Source organism: Trachurus trachurus (genome assembly GCF_905171665.1).
Source record: "Trachurus trachurus genome assembly, chromosome: 9".
Classification (NCBI taxonomy): domain Eukaryota; kingdom Metazoa; phylum Chordata; class Actinopteri; order Carangiformes; family Carangidae; genus Trachurus; species Trachurus trachurus.
In genome coordinates this window covers 393446-420659 of record NC_139895.1, presented here as the reverse complement: position 1 = coordinate 420659, position 27214 = coordinate 393446, and the positions used below count along the sequence as shown (strand labels likewise).

The following is a 27214-nucleotide window of genomic DNA, read 5'->3' as shown; positions in this document are numbered from 1 at the left end:
GGTGCTGCCGAGGACCGAGGACAGAAGATAGAGGACGAAGGACCGAGGACAGAGGACGAAGGACAGAGAAGGTGGAGGAGCAGAGGGGTTTATATACCGGACGATAAGAGCAGAGGAGGGAGGAGACCGAGAGAGGAGAGGAGAGAAGAGCCGACCAAACATGGAAGAAAATGAGAATAGAAGCAGAAGATAAGAAGCTTCCAGAGGTCTGAACCGGACTGAACCGGACATGACACCAACCTGCAGCTTCTTCACTGCAAAAACTCAACATCTTACCAAGAATATTTGTCTTATTTCTTGTCAAAATGTCTCATTTCTAGTCAAAACTAAACTCTTTCCACTTAAAATAAGACTCATCACCTAAAAATGAACTTGTTTTTAGATCATTTTCACTTGTTTCAAACTATTTCAACATTTCAATTGAAATAAGTAGAAAAATCTGCCAGTGAAAGTAAATTTTTTGTGTTTGTAATAAGAAAGAAAAACTTGCTCCACTATCAGATTTTTCTACTTATTTCAAGTGAAAATCAGCTTGAAAGAAGTAAAAAGTGTCTAAAAACAAGCTGCTTTTAATGTGATGAGTCTGATTTTAAGTAGAATGAGATTTGTTTTGACTAGAAATAAGACAAATGTTCTTGGTAAGATTTTGAGTTTTTGCAGTGTGAGACTCAGTCTGGGGCCAACCTGCAGCTTCTTCACTGCAAAAAGAATATACCAAGAACATTTGTCTTATTTCTAGTCAAAACTAATCTCATTCTACTTAAAATCAGACTCATCACATAAAAAGCAGCTTGTTTTTAGACACTTTTTACTTCTTTCAAGCAGATTTTCACTTGAAATAAGTAGAAAAATCTGATAGTGGAGCAAGTTTTTCTTTCTTATTACAAACACAAAAAACTTGCTTTCACTGGCAGATTTTTCTACTTATTTCAAGTGAAAATTAGTTTGAAACAAGTGAAAATGATCTAAAAACAAGTTCATTTTTAGGTGATGAGTCTTATTTTAAGTGGAAAGAGATTAGTTTTGACTAGAAATGAGACATTTTGACAAGAAATAACAAACATTCTTGGAAAGATTTGGAGTTTTTACAGTGTTCTTCCAGTCCGAGTCCACATGTGGCCCCACATCTTTCATCATTCATTAAATTAAATTTCATTAAATGTGTGTGTGTGTGTGTGTGTGTGTGTGTGTGTGTGTGTGTGTGTGTGTGTGTAGTTGGGGTCTATTTCAGTGTCTTTATCTCCTGACTGACGTCTCGTCTCTCTGTCATTAACATTCCTGCTGTGATAAGGACAGTGGTTACCCATGATGCTGATGCCCCCCCCCCCCCCCCCCCCCCCCCCCCCCCCCCCCCCCCCCCACTGGGTGGTGTGTGAACCTGAGGGGTTCAGTTTAAAATAAACTCATCTCCCACAATCCGTCACAGTCTCATACGTCATCAGTCGTCTCTGCTGGCTTTCACATCAGCAGATGTGATGAGCTTTAGCCACAAATCCTGTATTTAAAACCACGTTAAAGGGACAACCAGGAGTTTCTATCTGGTTATAAAGTCTGATATTAATGTGGATGAATCTCCGTTACCACTTGTTAATGGTCCATTTTAGATAAATCTATGGTTTTGTCTCTATGGTTATTTTGTTATTATTAGTGGTGGTGGAAATGCTGGGCGAGCCGACCAGCGTTTCTTTACTTTCGGTTTCGGAGTCATGAGAATAACGCCGCCGTATGAATCTCCGTTTATGGTGGGAACTACGACGGTATGTGATCGTCTTCCAACCTCTGAATTCTTGATGAATGAAAACATGAGTCTGTCTTGCGCCGGTCAAAGAATTTCACGGTGCGGAGGCTCATAAATGTAGTGTGGAAACACTTCGCTTTTACAAAACTCCTTGTTGTCCCTTTAAATATTTCCAGTATCTGACCAGTCTACATCGTGTCCTGTATCCCACAATGCAATGCTCCCCTGACGTCTAACCGTAACCAAAGCGAAGTGGCTGACAGTCTTGATACCAGCTCTTGCATCAACGCTTTGCGCCGTTTCATAAGCAGAAGAGGCCAGGTTGAATTATTGCGCTCTGATAACGGCACAAATTTTGTTGGTGCAGAAAAGGAATTAAGAGAAGCCATCAAAAAGTTGGACCAGACAAACACTGAAAAGACTATGCAGAAGAAGGGCATAAAATGGATCTTCAACAGCCCTACCGCCTCTCATCAAGGAGGAGTTTGGGAGCGGCAAATCCGCACCGTACGGAAGATTCTTGGTGCCTTGGTGAAAGAACAGACTCTCACAGACGATAGTCTTCAAACCAGCCGCGGCGCTACTATTGGGCCCGGGTGGGCCTGGGCCCACCCATTTTAGGCTGGGCCCACCCATAGGCGTCATTTACGCTGGGGACATGTCCCCACCACTTTTTGTCAAGAACAATGTTGTCCCCACCACAAAATGAACTTAACATCATCCTAATCAAGAATGACGTTGATAGGGGCGGTGTGTGGCGCAGTGGTTAAGGCGGCCGCCCCATGTAGAGGCTACAGTCCTCAACGCAGGCGTCCCCGGTTCGTATCCCGCGTCGGGCAGACCTTTCCTGCATGTCATTCCCCCTCTCTCTGCTTCCCCCTTTCCTGTCTATCTCTACTATGGCTATCAAATAAAGGCATAAAAAGCCAAAAAATATACTTAAAAAAAAAAAAAAAAAAGAATGACGTTGATAAACTATGACAAAATAGGCAGCTGAAACAGTGTGCACGGCGCAGAGCTTCTGCCGGAGTCAACTCGCAACAATGTAACTTCGATTAACTGCCCGGAGCGGGCGCTGCGCGCATCCACGCAGGCGCTTGGTTACACAGGGAGCTGCTTCTCCTGCTCTCTCCTCGCCGGTAAAACATCGACCACTCGTGTGTACTCGGTTTTCCACACATACAGGTCTGTCCCTAGCTCTGTATGTATGGATGTGTGTGTGTGTATAATAGACGGACGGCAACAACTTCATTAATAATCATTTTATTTTGAAAATTGACCGGATTCTCTCGCCTTTTTCTGTGCCCGACTTCCTATCTGGTACGAGCTGGTCTATCCAGCTTGACAGACGGCGCTCACGGCTCGCGTGAAAAATAGAACTGAAGCGCGTGCTTAATGTTTGGGTGCAAAGTCACTGTTAACAAAATCAACACAATCTGTCCCTTCTACGGAAGCCCTAAAGGGTCAAGTCCGTATAATTTTTTTTATTATCGTTTTCTCGTGATAACGACTTATTATTTCGTTATCTCGAGATAACAAAGTCTGTTTTCTCGTGATAACGAATTAATTTATGTCGTTATCTCGAGATAACAAAGACCGTTTTCTCGTGATAACGAAATAATCATACAATGTGTGGTTGACATGGTTGCCCAGCAACATGTTTCCCCGGTGCAACCGCTTCTGTTTACGGGGAAGTAGCAGCTGGTTAGCCGCTGTATGTTCGTAGCAGGGGGCTACTACGTATTAACTGACTCGCCGCTCTGTGTGTGTGTCGCGGTGATAATTTAACCGTGAAAAGTAGGCTACAACACACACAACATAACGTTACAGCCGCAGTGTTGTGAGTGAATCATGTCGGGACAACCAGGCTTCATGAACCCGCTCCACAGACCCCTGTGCTTGGCCGCCGCCGCCGCCGCTGCTCTAGTGGCGGCCGGGCACCGGGGTATGAAGCCTGGTTGTCCCGACATGACTCACTCACAACACTGCGGCTGTAACGTTATGTTGTGTGTGTTGTAGCCTACTTTTCGGCTACAAGTTCACACACAACATAACGTTACAGCCGCAGTGTTGTGAGTGAATCATGTCGGGACCAGAGCGATTGCTGGTCTGGACAACCAGGCTTCATGAACCCGCTCCACAGACCCCGGTGCCCGGCCGTAGGTGGCTCACACACCCGGGGAAGGCGATCCTGGCAGTTAAGAGGAGAAACTTTCTGCTTCTAAGTTGTTGTTAAGTTTAGGAGCAGCGCAGCGGCTCGCTGCAGCCGCTGCGCTGCTCCTAAACTAGAAGCAGAAAGTTTCTCCTCTGGGTGTGTGAGCCCGGCCGGCGAAGCTCACTGATCGCCTTCCCCGCCTGGCCGCGGGCGATCGGCGGCGGCGGCGGGCTCACACACCCTCACTGCCAGGATGTCCTTCCCCGGGTGTGTGAGCCACCTACGGCCGGGCACCGGGGTCTGTGGAGCGGGTTCATGAAGCCTGGTTGTCCAGACCAGCAATCGCTCTGGTCCCGACATGATTCACTCACAACACTGCGGCTGTAACGTTATGTTGTGTGTGAACTTGTAGCCGAAAAGTAGGCTACAACACACACAACATAACGTTACAGCCGCAGTGTTGTGAGTGAGTCATGTCGGGACAACCAGGCTTCATACCCCGGTGCCCGGCCGCCACTAGAGCAGCGGCGGCGGCGGCGGCCAAGCACAGGGGTCTGTGGAGCGGGTTCATGAAGCCTGGTTGTCCCGACATGATTCACTCACAACACTGCGGCTGTAACGTTATGTTGTGTGTGTTGTAGCCTACTTTTCACGGTTAAATTATCACCGCGACACACACACAGAGCGGCGAGTCAGTTAATACGTAGTAGCCCCCTGCTACGAACATACAGCGGCTAACCAGCTGCTACTTCCCCGTAAACAGAAGCGGTTGCACCGGGGAAACATGTTGCTGGGCAACCATGTCAACCACACATTGTATGATTATTTCGTTATCACGAGAAAACGGTCTTTGTTATCTCGAGATAACGACATAAATTAATTCGTTATCACGAGAAAACAGACTTTGTTATCTCGAGATAACGAAATAATAAGTCGTTATCACGAGAAAACAGACTTTGTTATCTCGAGATAACGAAATAATAAGTCGTTATCACGAGAAAACGATAATAAAAAAAATTATACGGACTTGACCCTTTAGGGCTTCCGTACCCTTCAAAATAAAGTTTGTAACGTGTCTGTTTGGAGCAGCTGCTGACAGTGACAGTTCCTCATCACTAAACCTGAGCCACCATCAGATCCTCCCTCGCTCACGTCGTGCCGACGGGACAAAGTCTTTTGGACATAGCCTATATTGTAGCTATATTCTGTGTTTTTCCTCTCGTTAACCGTCTCATTTCAGTTTTTGCCGGTTGGCAATCATCTGGTGCACCCGCTGTTTCTCTCGCGCTGGATGCGCATATAAATGTTATAAAAAAAAATAAAAAGGAAAAAACACAGATGCGCAAATTGAAATGACCTAGGCTACTGTAGTGTAGACTATTCAATGACCACAGCTGATCATGCCATGTACTACAGTGGATTCAGGGACTAGTGTTCACAAATGTGGTTTTCTATTAACCATTTCTTTAGATTGGCTTTAAATGCACCGTATGAAATGGACTCTCTTGTGTTTTGTGGTATTGTATTGCACTCTTTGCCTGCCCTACAGGAAAACACTGACTGACCAAATAAAGTTTTTCTAAATGGGATCTCGCAATCTCCTCTAGCCGCCCCTCTTGTACCACTAGTTGCAGGTGATCTGAACTGTATAAGGCTGCAGAGTGGAGACGGAGCTAAGCTGTGACGGATTTTCTATATAAGGCAGCAGTTTTTGAAGAAAACCAGATTGTTCCAGCTTAGAAGCCTATATTTTTTGAGGATTGTGCAATGATGGTGGGTTGAGGTTCTTGATTTTTTATCCAGGATTTTGAGTGCTTGCTTGTATAATGACATTAACAGGTTTAAAGTAGTGGGGGTTGCAGTGCCCCAGGCGGGTAGACAATAGTTAATATGAGATCATATGAGAGAAAACATGTACATTTTCGCAGCTTCTGTAGACATATGATTTCTGAGGTGCCTGAAATTTCCAAGTGTGACTTTGAGAATATTGCTCACTTTTTTTTACATGATGTTTAAAAGTGAGATTACTGTCCAACATAATACCTAGATATTTGTATTTGTTTACAATTTGGATTCTCTGTCCAGAAATAATAACATCAGGCTTGGTGTATGATTTTTTTGTTTTGGCAAAAAACATAGCAACAGTTTTGGATGAATTAAGTTGTAGATGGCAATTGTTCAGCCAGTTTGATACATTTACCATGACCTTTGTAAGCTGTGAAGCAGCATCAGAGTGGTCCTTACCTTTTACAAAAATCACGGTGTCATCTGCATACATAATAACCTCGCAGCCTTGGCAAACAGTTGGTAAATCATTGATATAAAGACTAAAAAGAATTGGACCCAAGATTGAACCTTGGGGGACACCTGTGATGAGATCTTTAAAAGTAGATTTTGTATTTTGTATTTTAACACACTGGGATCGGGTAGTGAGGTATGATTTAAACCAGTTGGACGTAAACTGAGAAAAATTTAATTGATGAAATTTAGACTGAAGGATATTATGGTTAACAGTATCGAAGGCTTTTCGAAGATCTAAAAAAACTGCACCAACCACACCCCCTCTGTCCATTAGAGACTTGACCCTTCCGATTAAATAGACAGTTGGCGTCTCTGTTGAGTGGTGGGCTCTAAAGCCATGTTGCATGGGATGAAGGAGCTGGCTGAGGTTGAGATGAGAAATTAGTTGGTCTGCTGCTAATTTTTCTATAACCTTGGACATGACAGGGAGGATGCTTATGGGTCTGTAGTTTGAAACTGAGTGGGGGTCGGCACCTTTAAAAATGGGGACAACAGCTGCCGGCTTCCAGTATTCTGGGAAACTCCCCTGGCCCTGGGTGAATGAGATATTCACAATGTGGGTAATGGGTTTGGTCAGCGAAGGGGCTAGATCCTTTATCATAGATGAGTCCATTTCATACACATCCTTTGACCACTTAGGTTTTAGTGAGTCAATCACCTTTTCAACTTGAGTTTCAGATACTCTTTCAAGACAAAAAATAGGCCCAGTCGGCTTTGGTGCATTGGCATTATATTGCTGGAGTAGGGGAAAACTATTAGAGATGGCAGCTACGGATCTGATGAAGTAGTGATTGAAAGCTTCAACTACTTCTGTCTTCTCATTTGTTAGAGTGTCATTAATCCTCAGTTCAATTTCTGTCCGGTTAATTTCTTAATTTGCTGCCATATCATTTTGGAGTTTCCCTTATTATTTACTATTATTTCCAGAAAGTAGTTTGCCTTGGCTTTCCTAAGTTCTCTTGTCACCTTATTTCTTAATGATGTAAATTTGTGCCTATCAGTTGTGAGTTTCGATTTCACTGATATTTTTAGGGCTTGATCACGTTCTTTCATCATTTGAAACAGAGTATCATTTATCCAGGGCAAGGAGGCTCTTTTATTTTTTATTTCTAAACTTCTTTGAGAAGTCTTTAATACGTTTATGTAGTTCATCAGTAAGGTACTGGCTGGTGTAGTCCAGATTATCTGATTTCATTAGATCATCCCATTTAATACTCTGCACAGTGTTTTTAAAATTTTCCTTTTTATTCTTTGGTATCTTCATGGAGTTTGTGCTCTGGTCCATGATAGAACATTTCTTTCCATTTACTTTTCTAGCCATTAAAATTAAATTATGATCAGAAAGTCCAGTTATAAGGTTATAAGATTTGATTATTTTTATCTGACATGTTACTAAAAATTAAATCAATCTGCGTGCTAGATGAGTTGGTGATTCTGGTTGGTCCATCAATTATTTGAGTTAAATTAAAACTGTCTGTTACTTGTTTAAGTTGCTTTCTAGCAGATTTATCTTCCCAATTCACATTCACATCTCCTAATACTATCACCTCTCTGTTAAAGTCACATTGTTGCAATAGTTCTCTAAACTTTTCATAAAAGCTGACATTTGATGAGGGCGGACGATAAATGACAATTAGTGTAAAGGACATTTCTGGTGAAAGTACAATGTTTAGACCCAGGTATTCTAGTTCACAGTTTTCAAGTTCAATTACATTGCATCTAATTGTGTCCTTTATATAACACATAACACCCCCACCTTTTCCATATTTACAATCGTTCCTAAAAATGTTAAAACCGGGCACATTTATAGCCGCGTGTGGCGAGTTTTCATTCAGCCATGATTCAGATATAGCCAAGAAGTCCAGATTTGATTCTTGTAGGAGATGCTGAATTTGTTCACATTTAGAGAGAATACTTCTGATATTTATGTGACCACCTAACAGTCCTTTGGGTTTACTACGTGCGTCCCAGATTAATCTAGAGTTATTTACAGTTTTGAAAAATTTCCATTTCCGATGTTTGTTTATCGCTTTATTGATGCGCCGATTAGATCTAATTGCGCGTATTACTCCAGTCGTCAGCTTCCCACGATTAACGAGATCCTCCAGATGTCGAGTCGTTTTAGTCGCCGTCTGTCCAGGATCGCTCCCTGGCCCTCCAGTCGCCCCGTTCGCCACCGCGCCAGCTGCCGCCTCCCTGGAACCTGTCCCCGAGTACCCAGCCTCCGCACCCCGTAGCCAGTCTCCAGCAGTACGCCCACTCCCGTCTCCTCTCCCGTCAGCCACAGTCAGTCTCGTCACGTCTCCCACAGTCGTAGGACCAGCAGAGATATCTGCATTAGTTAAAGTGCCGGCAAACTCCATGGATGTACCCCAATCCACCGTGCTTACCTGAGGAATCACAGCGGTGCTCCTGTCGGTGTTTTCGGTAAGTCTGCGCAGGTCGCCATGTTCGTTACTCGTTTCCCATGTGGGAAACAGGCCGGGGCACTGGTGTATATCCCCGGACATCAGAAGGCAGATGGCAATTATAGCGGCGTCGACATTTGTGCGTCTGGATGCGATTCTGATATTTATATTGCCGTGACGCTTCGGGGCTGCGTGCCAGCTTGGATACAGAAAGGTGGACAGCAGCGTAAGACTGCCATACCCAAAATGTTTGAGGCTGACTTTATTCCGTTCGTGAGAGAAACACTCATTAAAATTAGGTCCAGAGTCGACAAGTTTAGGCCCTGTATCTAAAAACTTTAAAACAAGGCAATAAATTAAAAGTGCCAGGCGTACACCTGAGCCTCCCGCACCTGAGCCCCCTGCTGCGGCCATCTTGCCAATCTTGCTTTGCTTCTGGTCTGTTCAGCCACACATGTGGATAATGGGAAGGATTCTCCAAACCATACCTGATGCCAGTGGAACAGTTCGCCGAGTGAAAGTACAGACCAAGAACACCACTCTGGAGAGACCAGTAAATAAACTGTGTTTGCTGCAAGAAGCAGTGTGAAGACAAGAGGATAACATGCCAATTGTGAAGAAAAAAGGACTGATACATAAGAGTTTGACACAAGACTTTATGGATATTTGATGACTTGTACTGTATTGTTTAATGTAATTTCATGATTGCTTCAGTTTATGGCTCTTTGTATTTGAGTTAATTCAGTAATGTTTAATCTTCCTGCTTAATCATTAGGGGGCAGATATGTAGGAGCCATAATACAGATATGCAAAAAAGAGTTGGAAACTTAGAGTGTATTTTATTATTTCTAAGTTTGTATTTTAGATCTATGTGTTCTATATCCATAGTGCAGAGTAGAGCGAGATTACCGCACCAACTGCCTCAGTTTGGATGAGAGCGGTGAGAGGGAGCACAGTTTTTCTACGGAGTGATGGATGTAAAATTGATTTTCCTGCAGTAAAGTTTTTGTTTTTAAACGGATACATCTCTTATTCATTCTTGTAAGAATCCCTGCCTTTCATCCTCTCATGTGACTTTGACAACACGAAGGAAAGCCACGACATGAACAGTGAATGTGTTTAAAATGTGTTTTTCTCCTCAGTGACACTGGCGGCTCAGAGACTTTTAGCTTGGTGATATTAGGCCTCGTCCTTCATCAGCAGCTGAGTAAAAGTCACCGTGGTTTTTGTCCTGTAATAATCGACGCTTCCATCTTTAAAGGAAGAGGAAGAAGTTTACAAGAATCACTGAGAAGAGTTTAAACAATCAACTGATTTAATCCATGAATGTGAAAACGTGAGTGAGAGACAGAGACAGACTGTTACGCCCCAGCTAGGGGTATCTGAGGAGCAACATGAATACGAGACACTCTCTTCCCAGAACTCAAAACAGCCACTATGATTCGAGTGTGAAATAACTCATAATTTATTGTTGTACAAAATAGGTAAGGTAAATATAAGTAAATAAGAGGACTTCAGGGTGGACCCAGGCCAACATAACAAACAAAAGAGGAATCTAACTCAAAATGGCACTCTGACCTGCAAAGAAAAGAAACGGAAAGAACATAAACTGCCCTCCCTGGCTAACCACAAGAACAGGAGAAAACTGGTAACTGAAATGGCGGTCCACCCCTACAAAAGAACACCACAACTAAAAGTGGCTGGTTGGGCCGACTGCTCAGCTGGAGTTTATATGCCAAGCCCCCAGACCCACGCGCCAATCCCCGACCAGGCTGAGGACGCCGCACCAATCGCTCGGGAGTGGGAGGAGTTTGAGGCTAACAAGCACCACCTGGGATGAGAGACAGAGACAGACACACCACATACACACCTGCACACATTCACCAGATAACGACGGCAGTCGTAACACCCCACACCCCCAAGAGCCAGGCATCCACCCCTAAGATGCCTAACTCTCAGAAACATCAGGGGCCCTAGAGAGCGCATTCGCTATTACATTATCTGAACCCTTTTTGTAACAAATGTCAAGGTTGAAATCCTGCATAAGGAGAGACCACCGCATTATACGGTGATTAGAGTTGCGCATCTGAGAGAGAAAAGTGAGAGGATTATGGTCGGTGAACACGGCAACTGGATGAACACTGGAACCGATATAAACCTCAAAATGCTGTAATGCCAGCAACAGCGCGAGGGCCTCTTTCTCAATCGTACTGTAATTTACTTGATGTTTGTTGAATTTCTTGGAAAAATAACAAACTGGGTGCTCGACCCCGCGCTCGTCTTCTTGGAGGAGGACAGCCCCAGCTCCGCATGCGCTGGCGTCCACCTCCAGCTTGAAAGGCCGTGTGAACACGGGCGCGGCCAGTACAGGCGCACAGCACAATAAAGCTTTAGCGGACTTGAACGCGACATGGCAGGCATCGGACCACACAAAAGATTTAAGGGGACTGACGAGAGCCGTAAGAGGAGCAACCACATCCGAAAAGTTTTTGCAGAATGCCCGATAATAACCACACAGTCCAAGAAAGCGGCACAAAGCTGTCTTGGACTGTGGCACAGGGAAATCAATAACGGCCTGTATTTTCGCTTCCACAGGACGAACCTGCCCCCGCCCCACCTGTTTACCAAGATATGTCACCGTCCCTTTTCCAAACTCGCATTTTGCGAGGTTGACAGTAAGGGAGGCCTCACGGAGACGACGAAAAATAACAGAGAGGGTTCGGAGGTGATCGGACCAGGAGGAAGAATACGCAACCACGTCATCCAGATAAGCCTCGCAGTTTTTCACACGGTCAATACAATCATCCATCCGGAGTAACGGGAAGGAGTCAGGTTTAGTGATGGAATTGACTTTACGGTAGTCGGTACAAAAACGAGCCGTGTTATCAGGCTTCGGGACTAAAACACAAGGGGAGCTCCAGGGACTGGTACTGGAGACGGCTAAACCGTGCTCAACTAAATAACTCACCTCCTGCTGCATCAGAGCCCGTTTCGTGGGGTTTAGTCGGTATGCGTGCTGCTTGATGGGCCGATGTCCCTCCACGTCAATATCATGACATAACACAGAAGTTTGACGGGGATAATCAGAGAAGAGGGACAGGTTATCTTTAATCAACTGAATGACATCTGCCCTAGCGGCAGGACACAAATGGGACAAGAAGGACTCCAGGTCATTTAAGACCTCAGTGTTCGGCAACCGAGCAACTGGCGTGGAGCCACTTTTTTCCACTAACCCGTCATCAGCTGGTCGATACAGCGGTGGAGGACCGGCAGGAACAGCAGGACGCACACAGACAACCGGGGCAGCAGGAGGCGGAGTCGGAGGGGTTTCCCTGGAAACATACCTTTTTAACATGTTAACATGACACACACGGGACTTTCGCTTACGATCAGACGTTTTTATCACGTAATTAGTTTCACTGAGTTTCCGTTCTACTTCATAAGGACCAGAAAACCGGGCGTGCAAGCTGGAGCCCGGTAACGGGAGCAGCACCAGCACTTTTTCACCTGCCTGAAACACACGGAGAACGGACTTTTTATCATATCGCTGTTTCATTTTACCTTGGACTTTTGCCAGATTGTCCTGAGCCAATTGGCAAGCTTTTCGGAGCCGCTCACGGAAAGAACTGACATAATCAAGGACATTATACTCGGGACTAGGCTTCTCCGACAACCACTTCTCTTTGAGGAGCCGGAGAGGACCCCGCACAGTATGACCAAACACCAGATCACACGGACTAAAACCCAGAGATTCCTGAGAAGTTTCTCGCACAGCGAACAGCAGGAGAGGAAGGGTTTCATCCCACTCCGTGCTGGACTCTAAGCAAGCCTTCTTCAGCATAGACTTTAACGTCTGGTGGAATCTCTCAAGGGCGCCCTGGCTCTCTGGATGGTAAGGACTCGATTTCACATGTTTAATTCTTAGCTCTCTCATAACTTGTTGAAAAACCTTCGACATAAAGTTTGAGCCTTGGTCAGTCTGCACAATTTTTGGCAACCCAAAAGTTGAAAAGAATTTTGTGAGAGCTTTGATGATGGGTTTAGCTTTTATCGTGCGTAAGGGGATGGCCTCGGGGTAACGAGTAGCAGCACACATGATAGTTAACAAATACTGCTGACCCGATGTAGTTTTTGGTAATGGTCCCACACAATCTAACAAAACACGCTCAAAAGGCTCCCCAAGCACGGGAATTGGCTGCAAGGGGGCAGGGGGGACAGGCCGGTTAGGCTTCCCCACAATCTGGCATGTGTGACAGGACCGACAATGTTTAGTTACATCCGCTTTTAACCCCGGCCAAAAAAAATGACGCAACACCCGATCATAGGTTTTTGCAATTCCCAAATGTCCAGCAAAGCTGGAATCGTGCGCCAGGCTAAGAATTTGAGGCCGAAATTCACCTGGCACAACCACTTGACTCACCGTATTTACTGCTGACGAGTCCGGGCTCCAGCGTCTCATCAATACCCCATCATCAAAGAAAAACGACACAGAATGACATTCATCTTTCATACCGACAGAAGACACGCAGTGAGCTAGAGACGGGTCATTTCTCTGAGCGGTCACCAGCGCATCTCTAGTTACATCTAAACTTAACTTAGACTCAACACATGGTTCAGGAACACTAACATTGTTACCCAATTCCCCACCTTTAACACAGGGCGAAACAGAGGACACACACTCATCTAAGGTAGCCATAAACGAATCAGACAGGTCACTGGCTTCCCCCCTTTTACGAGCCTGTGCGCGCGTAATGGCGCACACAGGAAACACAGTAGACACAGAGGAGGCAGAAACAGGCATATCAACAACCTCGGGGGGAGGGAACACAATCCCACCGGCTAAATCATTCCCCAGAATGAACGAAACTCCCTCGATAGGGAACGACGGTCTCACAGCTACCTTTATGCGACCCGTCACTAACGGCGAGCACAAATGCACCGTGTGCAGTGGCGCTTTTACCACACTCATTTTGATTCCCCATACCAACAAATCAGAATTACATGACGTTTCCGACGAAAGAGGCAACACACTATCTAACATGAACGAATGATAAGCAGCGGTGTCACGGAGAATTGTCACCGGCACTTTCTCTTTCCCGTCCCCGGACAACGAAACAAAGCCGCGGGAAATGAAGGGCCTGAAGCGGGGGTCCACTTCACCATTTATTCCTGCTTCTACTGCTGCGTCAGGACATTTTTCAGGTGTGGACGCGGTCTTAATAAAAGCCACACCGGCAGGACCCTTATAAGGTTTTGCATATCCTTTCCGTCTAAGGACAGGACACCCTGCAACCAGATGACCTGGCTCATTACAATAGAAGCACTCGCGGTTTTCCCCAGGGGCGGGGACTGGTGTACTTTTACGCGCAAACTTCGGGGACCTCATTTGCCGATCCGCCGGAGAATTGAAACTGCGGACCGGCCCAGTGAAGACACTTTTGTGAGTCAAAATAAACTCATCCGCCAGCACCGCCGCGTTCGTCAGTGACACCACCTTTTGCTCATTCAAATAAACAACAATTCGTTCCGGGAGGCACTTTTTAAATTCCTCCAGGAACATTAACTCTCTCATGTCGGCCAACGTTGTGATATTACACGCGTGACACCACTTGTCAAACAAAACACTCTTCTCATGCGCAAACTCCACATGCAATCCGCTCGAAAGCGCTGAAATAGGAGTCGACCTCCGACTCCCGAAACGGGGGGAACAGTGTGCTTACTAATATCAAAAGCGTTACCAGCGGAAGCAGAGAATGTGTGACTTGCTCGAGGGGTGGAGACCACAGGTGTGCTTTGCTCTAGCTCCAGAGCTCTCACACGGAGATGCATGGCCTGCACCTCAAGCTCTTTGTTTCTGGTTTCAACCTCCTTTATTCGGAGGGCTAGGCAATCGCTCGGGAGTGGGAGGAGTTTGAGGCTAACAAGCACCAGAGACAGAGACAGACACACCACATACACACCTGCACACATTCACCAGATAATGACGGCAGTCGTAACACAGACATGTAGAGACTGAACTGTCTGTTCAACAGTGAGAAGGTTTCTGTGACAGGAGGAGACTCTGCTTCACTCAACACAGACTCAACCAGGAACCAGACCTGATCCAGAACCCAGGATACAGAGGTTGAGTGAAGGTGGTGTTGAAGGTGTAGAGGTGGATCAGGGAGTCAGAGGAGACTCTGTAGAAGGACAGAGAGCCAGCAGGACAGTCCACATACACTGCTACTCTGTTAGAGACAGAGGAGGAGGAGGAGGAGGAAGAGGAGGAGGAGGAGGAGGTGATGTCTGTTGATCTGTCATTGTGACAGACTCTGTAACCATCATCAGAGCAGTTCAGTCTCCAGGACTGATCGTTCCTTCCAAACCAACAGTCATCACTGTTTCCTTTCCTGCTGATTCCTCTGTAACTCACTGATATATGAACCTTTCCTCTCCACTCGACCTCCCAGTAGCAGCGACCAGTCAGACCAGTTGAACACAGCAGCTGAGGCCAGAAGTCAAATCTGTCTGGATGATCAGGATATGACTGACGCTCCTCCACACGTGTTGCCTTCCTGTTGTTGTCAGACAGTTTGATCTCTGTGTGCACTGTGTTTGTGTCAATTGTGAGTGGACAGGAATCTGATGGAGAGAACAAGACACAGCTGCAGTTATTGATCATTGATCAGTTATTGACAGTTTGATGAAGACTCATGAGGTCAGTGATGTGACAGTGTGAAGATGGTTGAATGTGCTGCTCAAAGTAAAAACACACTTACACTTCCTCAGACCTGGTGTCAACCATGGGACTCCAGCAGGCTGCACCCTGAAAGGAGGAGGGGGGTCAGAGCAGCACCTTCTCTGTCAGCATGCACACATGGACATTACATGGCTCTCACACACACACTGTTTTATCACTGTGTTCACATGGAGGCTGGTATGTCTGGATGAACACTGAGCACAGAGAAGAAGGAGCTGGAGTCTTTATCTAGTGATGATACAGAGCAGGAGGAGACCAGGAGGAAACACTTCATCATGTCTTTTCTCCATGTCATGTCACTGCAGTGTGAGACACACACTTTCACTCTCTGACTCTCAAGCTGCACAAACACACGTCACAGCAAAGAAGATGAAGACACAACAGGTGGAGCTGACCAGCCCAGATATCCCACAATGCACCAGGAAAGGCACAGGTGAATGAACTATCTTTATCAATGGAAATGGCATCGAGGAATACGTTGGAGTTCGCAAGCAAAATGAAAGGACCTGCCACGGTGAATAGGATTGACAACAAGAGAACAAGCAAAGGTGTGTGGAAAAGCAAATCAGCCACCAGCGAATGGAAAGGTAAAGCCACAAGTGACAATTCCAGACCACAGAGAACAGAAAATCACCAGCCCTGTTACCGATGTGGCGGTAGAAATCATGCAGCGCAAGTATGTAGGTATAAAACAGAGACATGCCACAAGTGTTCAAAAGTAGGACACATAGCAAGGATGTGTAAAACTAAAAATAGGCAAGGACATACACAGTATGTAACTGAAAATAAAAATGAGACAGCAGGAAATGGTGATGATGAACTGTTTGGGTCATATGCCATGAATGCCGTGTATCCCACACATACTGTTGGAAATGGAAAGAAGGAAATTACAGTAGGCTACATGTCAAATTAGAAGGAACTCCTCTAGAGATGCAGCTTGACACAGGAGCTGCTGTAACACTTGTTTCTGAAATAGTGTATAAGAAGCATCTCTCTCATCTGCCACTAAAAGAAAGTAAAGTGCAGCTGTCAACCTTTTCCGGTGAGAACATTCCCTTGATGGGACAAGTGACTGTCAATGCAAAATATGGGAACCAGAGTGGTGATCTACCCCTAGTGATCGTGAAGGGTAACAGACCAGCCCTCCTTGGCCGTAACTGGCTCACAAACTTCAAACTAGACTGGGCCAGCATCTTCTCAGTTATACCAGGAGGGGTCTGTAATAACGCAGATGTGGAGGCAGTGTTGCAAAGATACAAAGCAGTGTTTTCTGAGGAGCTTGGCACTATTCGTGAGTTTAAGGCCAGCATCACAGTAAAGCCAAATACCAAACCAAAATGTTCCAGCTCCTCCTCCTCTATCAGACAGTGTGTGTGGCTGCAGCAGCCTCTCCATACCTGAGAGACTCCAGTCTCCAGTCTGGATCTTTCAGTCTGTCTGACAGCAGCTTCACTCCTGAGGCTCCTGGATGGTTGTAGCTCAGGTCCAGCTCTCTCAGATGGGAGGGGTTGGAGCTCAGAGCTGAGGCCAGAGAAGCACAGCCTTCCTCTGTGACCAGACATCCTGACAGACTGAACACAACAAGGCAAGGCAAGGCAAGGCAAGGCAATTTTATTTGTATAGCCCGTTTTTACAAACAGTTTGTCTCAAAGGGCTTTACATGGCATTGTAACAACATCCTCTGTCCTTAGACCCTCACATCGACTGAGGAAAAACTCCATGGAAACCCTTTTAACAGGGAAAAATCGGAGAAACCTCAGGGTGAGCAACAGAGGAGGGATCCCTCACCCAGGACGGACAGACGTGCAATAGATGTTGTTACAGACAAGAAAACAGTTTACAGTTTGTCACAGAGTGTGCGAAATATGGAAAACAACACACAGGAACCCTCTGTCAACACCTGCTGCTGTGTTCAAGTGGCATCAGATAAACAGCTGGATAGATCCTCACCTGAGAGTCTCCAGTCTACAGTGTGGACTCTCCAGTCCACCAGACAACAGCTTCACTCCTGAATCCTGCAGGTTGTTGTTACTCAGGTCCAGGTGTCTCAGACTAGAGGACTGGGAGCTGAGGACTGAGGACAGAGCTTCACAGCTTCTCTCTGAGAGGTTACAGCCGCTCAGTCTGAAGAGATGATCATGAGGAATTAAAGAAGAAAGGGATTTATTCTCTGTCCTGTTGAAAAGACAGAAGTGTTTTTATACAATGATGAATAAATCCAACTATCTCTACACTTACAGAGCTTTGTTAGAGGCTTTGACCACTGGCAGCAGCCTCAGAAGAGCCTCCTCTGAAGCAGAGTATTTCTTCAGGTCAAACTCGTCCAGATCTTCTTCTGATGACAGTAAGATGAAGCCCAGAGCCGACCATTGAGCAGGAGACAGTCTATATTCAGAGATACGTCCTGATCTCAGGAACTGTTGGATCTCCTTCACTAGAGAATGATCATTCAGTTCATTCAGACAGTGGAACAGGTTGATGCTTTTCTCTGCAGAGGGAGTCTCTTCAATCTTCTTCTTGATGTACTGAACTGTTTTCTTATTTAACCGTGAGTCACTTCTTGTCTTTGTCATCAGACCTCGTAGGAGAGTCTGATTGGTCTCCAGTGAAAGACCCAGGAGGAAGCGGAGGAACAAGTCCAGGTGTCCATTTGGACTCTTTAAGGCCTCGTCCACAGCGCTCTGGTAGAAATGTGTTGATTTGTCTCCAAACAGTTTAAAAAGTTTAAAGGTTAATTTCTTTCCTGACATCAGGTTGAGTCCAGAGTTGATGAAGGTCAGATGGACATGAAGAGCAGCCAGAAACTCCTGAACACTCAGATGGACGAAGCAGAACACCTTGTCCTGGTACAGGCCGCTCTCCTCTTTAAAGATCTGTGTGAACACTCCTGAGTACACTGAGGCTGCTCTGATATCGATGCCACACTCTGTCAGGTCTGATTCATAGAAGATCAGGTTTCCTCTCTGCAGCTGCTCAAAAGCCAGTTTTCCCAGAGACTCAATCATCTTCCTGCTCTCTGAACTCCAGTGTGGATCTGTCTCAGCTCCTCCATCATACTTGGCCTTCTTCAGTTTTAGATGAACCACCAGGAAGTGGATGTACATCTGAGTCAGGGTCTTGGGCAGCTTTCCTCTCCTTCTGGTCTTCAACAGCTCCTCCAGAACTGTAGCAGTGATCCAGCAGAAGACTGGGATGTGGCACATGATGTGGAGGCTTCGTGATGTCTTGATGTGGGAGATGATCTTTGTGGTCTGCTGCTCATCTCTGAACCTCTTCCTGAAGTACTCCTCCTTCTGTGGGTCAGTGAACCCTCTGACCTCTGTCACCATGTGAACACACTGAGGAGGGATCTGATTGGCTGCTGCAGGTCGTGTGGTTATCCAGAGGCGAGCAGAGGGAAGCAGCTTCCCCCTGATGAGGTTGGTCAGCAGCACGTTGACTGAGGTGGACTCTGTCACATCAGTCAGGATCTCAGTGTTGTGGAAGTCCAGAGGAAGTCGACACTCGTCCAGACCGTCAAAGATGAAGACGACCTGGAACTGATCAAAGCTGCAGATTCCTGCTTCTTTGGTTTCAGAGAAGAAGTGATGAACAAGTTCCACCAAGCTGAACTTTTTCTCTTTCAGCACATTCAGCTCTCTGAAGGTGAAGGGAAATGTTAAGTCTATGTCCTGGTTGGTTTTGCCTTCAGCCCAGTCCAGAGTGAACTTCTGTGTTAAGACTGTTTTCCCAATGCCAGCCACTCCCTTTGTCATCACTCTTCTGATTGGTCGGTCTCTTCCAGGTGGGGCTTTAAAGATGTCTTCTTGTCTGATGGTTGTTTCTGGTCTGTCTGGTTTCCTGGACGCTGTTTCAATCTGTATGACCTCATGTTCATCATTGACCCCTCCAGCCCCTCCCTCTGTGATGTAGAGCTCTGTGTAGATCTGGTTCAGAAGGGTTGGGTTTCCTGCTTTAGCGATGCCCTCAAACACACACTGGAACTTCTTCTTCAGGACAGATTTGAGTTTATGACGACAAACTGCAGCAAAATGTTCTGAATGAAAACACAAGAAATCAGACCAATAAGAAAATATAACATGATAATCCCTCTAAATAACGACCTTATGAACATGTTTCCCTCCATATGTTGATGTCAGTGAACGTCTCATTTGTCCATCATGTTGAATCTTTAGAGAAATCCTCTTACTTTGCTGCAGATGCTCAGCCAGCTCCTCCTGCTTCATCCTCCTCAGGAAGTTCACTGTGATCTTCACTAATGCCTCTCTGCTGCTCCTCTGCTCTTCATCCTCACCATCCACCACCTCCTCATCCTCCCTCTGACTCCCTGAGCATTCTGGGTAATCTGGACTCAGAAGCTTGTGGATCTTCTTCAGCTCGTTCTTCACAAAAGTGACCATGTTCTCCTCCAGCAGCTGGAACAGAAACTCTATGAGTGACAGCATCAAACTAAAACCTGACAGACTGACAATCCACTGGTGTCAAAGTGCAGCATGGAGGTGATGGTGAACACAACAGATGTAACAGCAGCTGTTGGACATGTCCTCACCATAAATATGGAGTCCAGGTGTGTTTGATGCTGCTGGGCAGACTGACCACTGGGAACCTCTGAGCTCTCCTGGTCCACTCTGTGGAGGAATCAGTGTCAAGTCAACATCAGGACAGAGAGATAATACAAGATGGACTTTATATGTCCCCTGAGGACGTTCACAACAGACAGAGACACTTTGGTTTCAGACCTGGTCCAACAACACGTCGTACAAACTGGTTCTTTTCTACAATAACCTGAGTCTGACTGTCAGTTACAGCTTACATCTGATCAGCTGATCCACGTCCTCCTTTAAAGTTAATGATCAAACTCTTTGACATGTTGCTCTTCAAAGACAGACAGCTGGGTCCAGGAGAGTCTGTTCTCTGCTGCTGGATCCTGAAACAACAACACAACTCATGTTAAATAGTTTAGATACATGGAACATGAATACAGAAAAGTTTTGCAGTTTTATGCAACCTGGCTGAATATTTGTCAGCTTTCTGCAGACCCTGGATGACGATAACAGATAATGTGTTATTTGCATTTCAGTGCCCCAATCACTCTCACTATGTCTCTGTGGGAGTGTCTCTCTGTCTTGTCTGTAACAACATCTCTGTCCCGTCTGTCCGTCCTGGGTGAGGGATCCCTCCTCTGTTGCTCACCCTGAGGTTTCTCCGATTTTTCCCTGTTAAAAGGGTTTTCCATGGAGTTTTTCCTCAGTCGATGTGAGGGTCTAAGGACAGAGGATGTTGTTACGATGCCATGTAAAGTTTTTTTTGAGACAAACTGTTTGTAAAAACGGGCTATACAAATAAAATTGCCTTGCCTTGCCTATATGGCTATATTCATAAACTCTTGAATGGACCTAAATATTGTCCAAAGTGACACCAAAGTTACATGGGTGAGTAAATGACCTTATTTTATGCCAGAAATAAGGTCCAGGTTGTAAAAGACGTCACTTGTCCTTTAACATGTGGATGTTCAGGTAGGGACAATGTGTATCCGAGTTATAACTCTGATTTTATGGAGAATCATTGAAATTTGACTCCACAGGAAGAACGTTCAACAGAGACTCGAAAGCTTTGAAATTTAGTTTTGTCTTACATCTGATCAGCTGATCCACGTCCTCCTTTAAAGTTAATGCCTAAGCCCTTTGACATGTTGCTCTTTAAAGACAGACAGCTGGGTTCAGGAGAGTCTGGTCTCTGCTGCTGCATCCTGAAACAACAACACAACTGATAAATGTGCATGTTGGAGAAAAACAGATGAAAAATATCTTCAATTTTTTAATAAACACAACAACTGACTTTTAGAGAGAAAAGTCTTTCTGACTGTTTTAAACTCTGACCTTTGACCTGTGGTCTGGCTCTTGGTTTTAGAGGGAGGGGCTCCCTCCTCTCTGTCCTCACACTGATCCATGCTGCTGAGCTCACATCCACATCAGCTCACACACACTTTGTAGCTTCACCTGCAGAGGAAACACACATCATTCATCTGCACAGCAGCTCACATGTCCATCATGTCTCCAGCTGCTCCTCCACTGATTGGCTCTTCTCCTCTGCTTCATATCAGTGTCAGCTGAATGCAGTCACACAGCAGTGAGGAAGAGGAAGCTGCCATCAGCTGCTGTACTTCTACTATCAGTCCACTAGATGGCGTCATGAAGCTGCAGATCTGAGTGGAGAGACTGGTGTTTTTGCTGCAGTTTATTTCTCCCACTGAACCCTAAATATTTAAAACATTACACAGTAGAAGAACTGTGACTCATGTTTCTACGTTGGACCAGACGGCTGCATTGTAGAGGGTAGGCACTAAGCAGCAGTAATGAGCTGCCTCATGTTTTTAGTATGATTATATTGCACAAGGTCACTGCTGGTTTGTTTTGTACCCTGTTTTTGTCTAAAAGCATGTTGTGGCCAAAATAAAATACATTTCATTGCATTTTAAAAAAAGAGTTCCTATTAAACCATCCACGGAGAAAACAGGAAAAAGAGTAAGGGGCTGTAGGTGTTCACACGTTAGGCACCTTAGCTACGTGAAGCACTTTGAATGCAAAGTTTGTCCCGGTGTAGGTAGTAAACTTATTTCACCTCACAGCTTCATTATCACAACATTCAGTCATTTCACTCACTGGAAATTCAGAGAGAGAACAAGACTCTTCACTTATTGTCTCTGTCAATCCATTCATCGTCTGCTCCATCAAATTTCAGGAAACAAAGTTCGTCTCAGTCTGAGGCCACGTCTTGTTTTGTCCACAGCAACAATCAAAGAGACAAAAACATTCAGTTTACAGTCAAAGAAAACAAGGAATTCTTCAGTGTTTGAGGCTAAAAACTGAACATTTCTGCTTGAAAAATGTAAAACTGTTGCAGCTCTAAAAAAATTCTTCAGAACAATATTGATGATTTGTGTCCAATAATCAATAACCCAGAGTGTTTGCTGTGTGTAATCACAGACATGAATGGTGGGGACACAAAGACAGTGTTTTTAATCTACAACCTGCAGCTGGAAAGTGACCAGTAGCTTCACCTGTCAGGTACATGAGCTGCAGTACAAGCAGGAAGTAGCTCAACAAGGAAATACTCAAGGAAAGTACAAATACCTCACAACTGTACTGCACTAAATGTACTCAGTTACTGTGAAGAACCTGTTGCTGAATATTGATCAACACTGGAAAATCAATAATCAGTAAAGTCTCAGGAAAACCCTGATAACAACATGAGGTGTTCAGTATTGATCTGTGATAGGCAGTATTGGTATTGATTAGTGATACGCAGTATTGATCGATGATCAATCAATCAATCAATCAGGCTTTATTTGTATGGCACTTTTCATGGCCACGACAGCTCAAAGTGCTTTACATGATAAAAACAAGGAACACAGGGGACACATATTGGGAGACACAGCCTACTACATACGCATTCACACAAGAACTTTAAAACACTGGAAGTTATGGAGAAAACGCCATCTAACAGTCTGTAATTAGTGATAGGCAGTTACAGCCCATATTGATCAGCGATCAAACATTTTAACTTTTACCTTACCTTAACAGCTGAAAAAGAACTGCGACGAAAGACGCTGGCTCAAACGTGAAAGTAAACTCTAAACAGGCAGTGGGGGGAGGGGAGGAGGTAACATGATCTGAGTGGAGAGACTGGTTCTCCCACTTTAAAATATTACACAGTAGAAGAACTGTGAAGTACAGACTCATTGTTCACTGCTGTTTTTTGTGCCCTGCTTTTGTCTGAAAGCATGTTGTGGGCAAAATCAAATCATTTTCATTGCATTAAAAAAAGTTCCTAAACCATCCACGGAGAAAACACGGAAAAGAGTGGAGGGACTGCAGGTGTTCACATACGAGGCAACTTAGCTGAGTGAAACACTTTGAATATGAATTTGAAAGTTTGTCTCGGTGTAGGTAGTAAATGGTTTTGGTTATTTATTCTTTTATTATTATTATTATTATTTATTTTTATTTCATGTAGCCTACTTTAACTTCTTTTTTTTTGTTATTCTGGCGTGGTGCGTCTCTTTGAACGCTTTGAAGTCGGATATCGGAGTTTTGGGACTTTCTGAATTCCGAGTCATCTTGAACGCAGAGAAGCAAGAGAAGAAGTCCAGTTGCTTTTTTACTAAAACTCCACAAGAAGTCACTGATAAATCTTTACATATTTTTTATATGATCTTGTGTGTTTACCTTTTGTCAATACTTCTCTCTTGTTTAGAACAATCCTGGAAAAAATGGGCCTGGAGGGGAAGGTGGAGCCCCAGCAGGCAAAAAAGAAATGGGACAACTTGAAAAAAATATATAAAGTAGCCTATGTGCAGGTTTGGATAATGATATGAAAACTACATTTGTTTTACCCAAGTTAATAAATACTTTGAATGTAGGCACCTCATGGCATGGTCATATAAACTTAAAAACACAGTCCTTCAATGCGTTTTGGTATCAAGCCTTCATCAGGAAGTTAAACATTCGTTTTCCTTTGATGGTCACAAACTGCCTGCAGGATAATCGATGGGAACAGTTTCCTGTTCCTGTAGCACTGACCATCAGGGCCGCTCGGTGGCACCATCCTGACATGGCAGCCGTCGATTGCTCCCGCAGCTTTGCGAAAAGCTTCCTGTCTTGCCAGCCCTGCAAACCCCTGAGTTACTGCCGCCAGGTCGTCTGGGCCCCCACCTCCTCAGTAACTTTGTGGACGATGCGGTGGACAGTGGAGCGAGGCATCCCAAACACCCTCGAGACCACCCGGTACGATGTCCCACTCGCCAGCCAGAAGAGGAAGACCAAGGTCTCTGTTGTGGCACCCCATCCGTGTCGTCTTTCCTGGTGGAGGAGATCCAGCAGCACCGCCAGGGACTCTCTGCTCAGCCTGAAGTCGGGAATGGTGTCATGATCGTCGAAGAAGTGTTGAAAAATGGGTACGTTTGACTTCCGGTTCTGGTCTAGAGGGGATGGCTGCTTAGTGAGAGAGCTCTCGACAAGAGTTAATAAAACTGCCCCAATGCGATTAAATTATTTAGCGAATTGCACGAAAAGAAGGTAAAAGGGGCACAGATGGCGTCCGAAAAGAACAGAAAGGGGAAAACAACATTTATCGAACAACTTGCAGACGACGAGGTGCAGCTAACAGAAGAAGCTAACGTTAGCTCCCTCGGGGCTAGCCGGGGTTCTTCCCCCGCTCCTAGCTATGATGGCGCTGATACGGAGGAAGAGGAGGAACCGGTTAACTTGATGATGATCCTGAAAGTGCTAAGAGGCGTTGGGAATGAGGTGAAAGAATTTCGAAAGGACACAAAAATACAACTACAAGACATCAGAGGTGAGCTGGACAAAACAAACGCGAGGCTCAACGAAGTGGAAACCAGGGTCGCTGGGCATGAAGATAAGCTCCAAAGCACAGACGAGATACTGGCCGAGATGTTAACAACACAGGAAAAACTTCAGTTGAAACTGCCAGCGATGGAGGCCTACTCGAGAAGGGAGACACTCAGACTGTACGGGGTGCCGGAGGGAGCAGAGTCGGGGTCACAATCTATGATCCACTTTGTGGAGAAGCTACTCCGGGAGAATTTAAACATCCCCCCGTCAACAGCACTACAGATCCAGAGGGCGCATAGAGCGTTATCTCCCCCCCCACCAAGCGGCTCTCAGTTTCTGTGCTTCACTGTTAAAGAAGAAGTGCTCAGGCTGGCCTGGCAGAAGAAAGGCTTCACATGGAACAACAACAAGATAAACCTCGACCACGACTACCCTCCGGAGATCATGGCCATGAGGAAGGAATACACCGAGACGCGGAGGATCCTGAAGGAGAAGAACCTGCGGTTCCGGACCCTCTACCCAGCCCGCCTTAAAGTGTTTTTCGAGGAAGGAGTGAAAATCTACAACTCGGTGGAGGAGGCGACGGCGGATCTGGCGAGCCGGGGGCTCCCGGTGAGAGTGATTAAACCACCGGCAACCCCCAGAGAGAAACTACAGAGATGGTCTTTGTGGCGGGGGACGGGGGACCAGCGCCCGCGGCAGAACCGAGGAGCTGCAGGATACAAGGAGAGACTGCAAGTATTTAGGCGACAAGAGAAATAATGTTCAGACATGATTGTGATTTGGACGACATGGTTAAAAGTTAATTAATGTCGAGCCAATATGGATGGGGACTCTCTTTTTTGAGGACGTCATCATAACGGAAGGCCCCCTATCTCAGGGAGTAAGTAGGGGTATTCCTTCAAAGACTAAGGGAAGCAGTGGAAGAGCTTCACTGCTGGAAGTTTGGTTAGCCGCTGTTGGGGGAATGTTTTGCTGTCAGTTAATACAAATACATGCAAATTGAACCAGTGAAAATTATTTCCTTTAACGTAAATGGGGTTTTGAATATGATCAAGATGAACAAGATTTTATCTAAATTAAAGAAAGAAAGAGCCCAGATTGCCCTACTCCAAGAGACACACATGAACCAAACAGATCATTTGAGGTTAAAGAGAAAGGGCTTTAAATATGTTTCTTCATCATCTGTCAAATCCAAACACAAGAGGGGGGTGGCAATACTGGTGGACTTAACTATGAACATATCTCAGAAATCAGTGATGAGGAAGGCAGATTTGTCAGGGTAACAGGTAGGATAGAGGGATCTGAAATTACAATACTAAATGTATACGCTCCACCTGGGAGTGATTGGGTATTCTATAGGAATATTTTTGATTTAATGGTGGACTCTCAGGGCACGGTTGTCTGTGGGGGGGACTTTAATTTTAGACTTGATCCCAAACTAGACTCATCCAACCCGACGAGTCAAATTAATCCACTCATAAGGAAAATCAACTCCTATATGGTAGAAATGGGGATTATGTGTGGCGAGAGCTGTGCCCATCCGCCAGAGATTACACTCACTATTCTGGCTCATTTAAAGTCTACGCTAGGCTGGATTATTTCTTTATGTTCAAGGTGGATAGTTTCAAGATTAAGATTGTGATATACTAACAAGGGATTTATAGGATCACAGTCCTATCTCGATGTCTCTGCAGGTGGCTAGGAAAAAACGAAACACCTTATGGAAACTCAATTCAAATATATTCAATGACCCGGCCATAGTTTCTGAAATAAAGGAAGAAATAAAAGGATTCTTAGAAATTAATGATACAGGTGAGGTATCAGCAATTATTATTTGGGACACACTTAAAGCGGTATTGAGGGGCAAATTAATTTCTATTACTTCTCACCTAAAAAGAACCAAAGGGCAAAAATTAGCAGATCTTCAGACGAAGCTAAAGCGGAAACAACAGGAAGATATTAAAACCATGTTAAAGGGACAACGAGGAGTTTGTATTTGGTTATAAAAAAGTCTCATGTTAATGTGGATGAATCTACGTTACCACTTGTTAATGGCTCCATTTTAGATAAATATATGGTTTTGTCTCTATGGTTATTTTGTTATTATTAGTGGTGGTGGAAATGCTGGGCGAGCCGACCAGCGTTTCTTTACTTTCGGTTTCGTGTCGAGTCATGAGAATAACGCAGCCGAATCTCTGTTTATGGTGGGAACTACGACGGTATGTGATCGTCTTCCAACCTCTGACTTTAATTCTTGATGAATGAAAACATGAGCTCCTTTTCCTCCCCCATCTCCTGCTCTTCCTCCTGACCATGGGCCCGAGCCTGGAGGACCCGAGCCTGGAGGACCATGCTGGGCCCGAGCCTGGAGGACCCGAGACTGGAGGACCATGCTGGGCCCGAGCCTGGAGGACCCGAGCCTGGAGGACCATGCTGGCAGCAGAGGGCACCCTGGGCAGACGGCGCCTCCTTGCTTGGAACGGGAAGATGAGTGTTCAGACTTTTTAAATTCTC

The 27214-nt window shown here is 45.3% G+C and overlaps 1 protein-coding gene and 1 long non-coding RNA gene across 2 annotated transcripts; both read right to left on the bottom strand.

Moving 5' to 3' along the window:
* Positions 1–10319: 10319 nt before the first annotated feature.
* On the bottom strand, positions 10320–20222 carry LOC310991856 (uncharacterized protein; the record flags this gene model as incomplete). Its single annotated transcript, XM_083979787.1, has 14 exons — positions 20155–20222; positions 19891–19969; positions 19531–19756; positions 17580–19377; positions 17292–17465; positions 16739–16912; positions 15361–15407; positions 14701–15223; positions 14341–14519; positions 12234–12487; positions 12023–12113; positions 11836–11934; positions 11220–11500; positions 10320–10433 (listed from the first exon to the last, which is right to left on the bottom strand). The coding sequence occupies exons 1-14, from the start codon at positions 20208–20210 to the stop codon at positions 10320–10322; spliced, it is 4095 nt and encodes a 1364-aa protein (XP_083835913.1). The 5' UTR covers positions 20211–20222.
* Positions 20223–20796: 574 nt separating this feature from the next.
* Positions 20797–22973, bottom strand: LOC310991179. The gene is made up of 4 exons (XR_014595607.1): positions 22917–22973; positions 22004–22114; positions 21221–21340; positions 20797–21090 (listed from the first exon to the last, which is right to left on the bottom strand). It is a non-coding gene; the product is annotated as an uncharacterized lncRNA (long non-coding RNA).
* Between the last annotated feature and the right edge of the window lie 4241 nt (positions 22974–27214).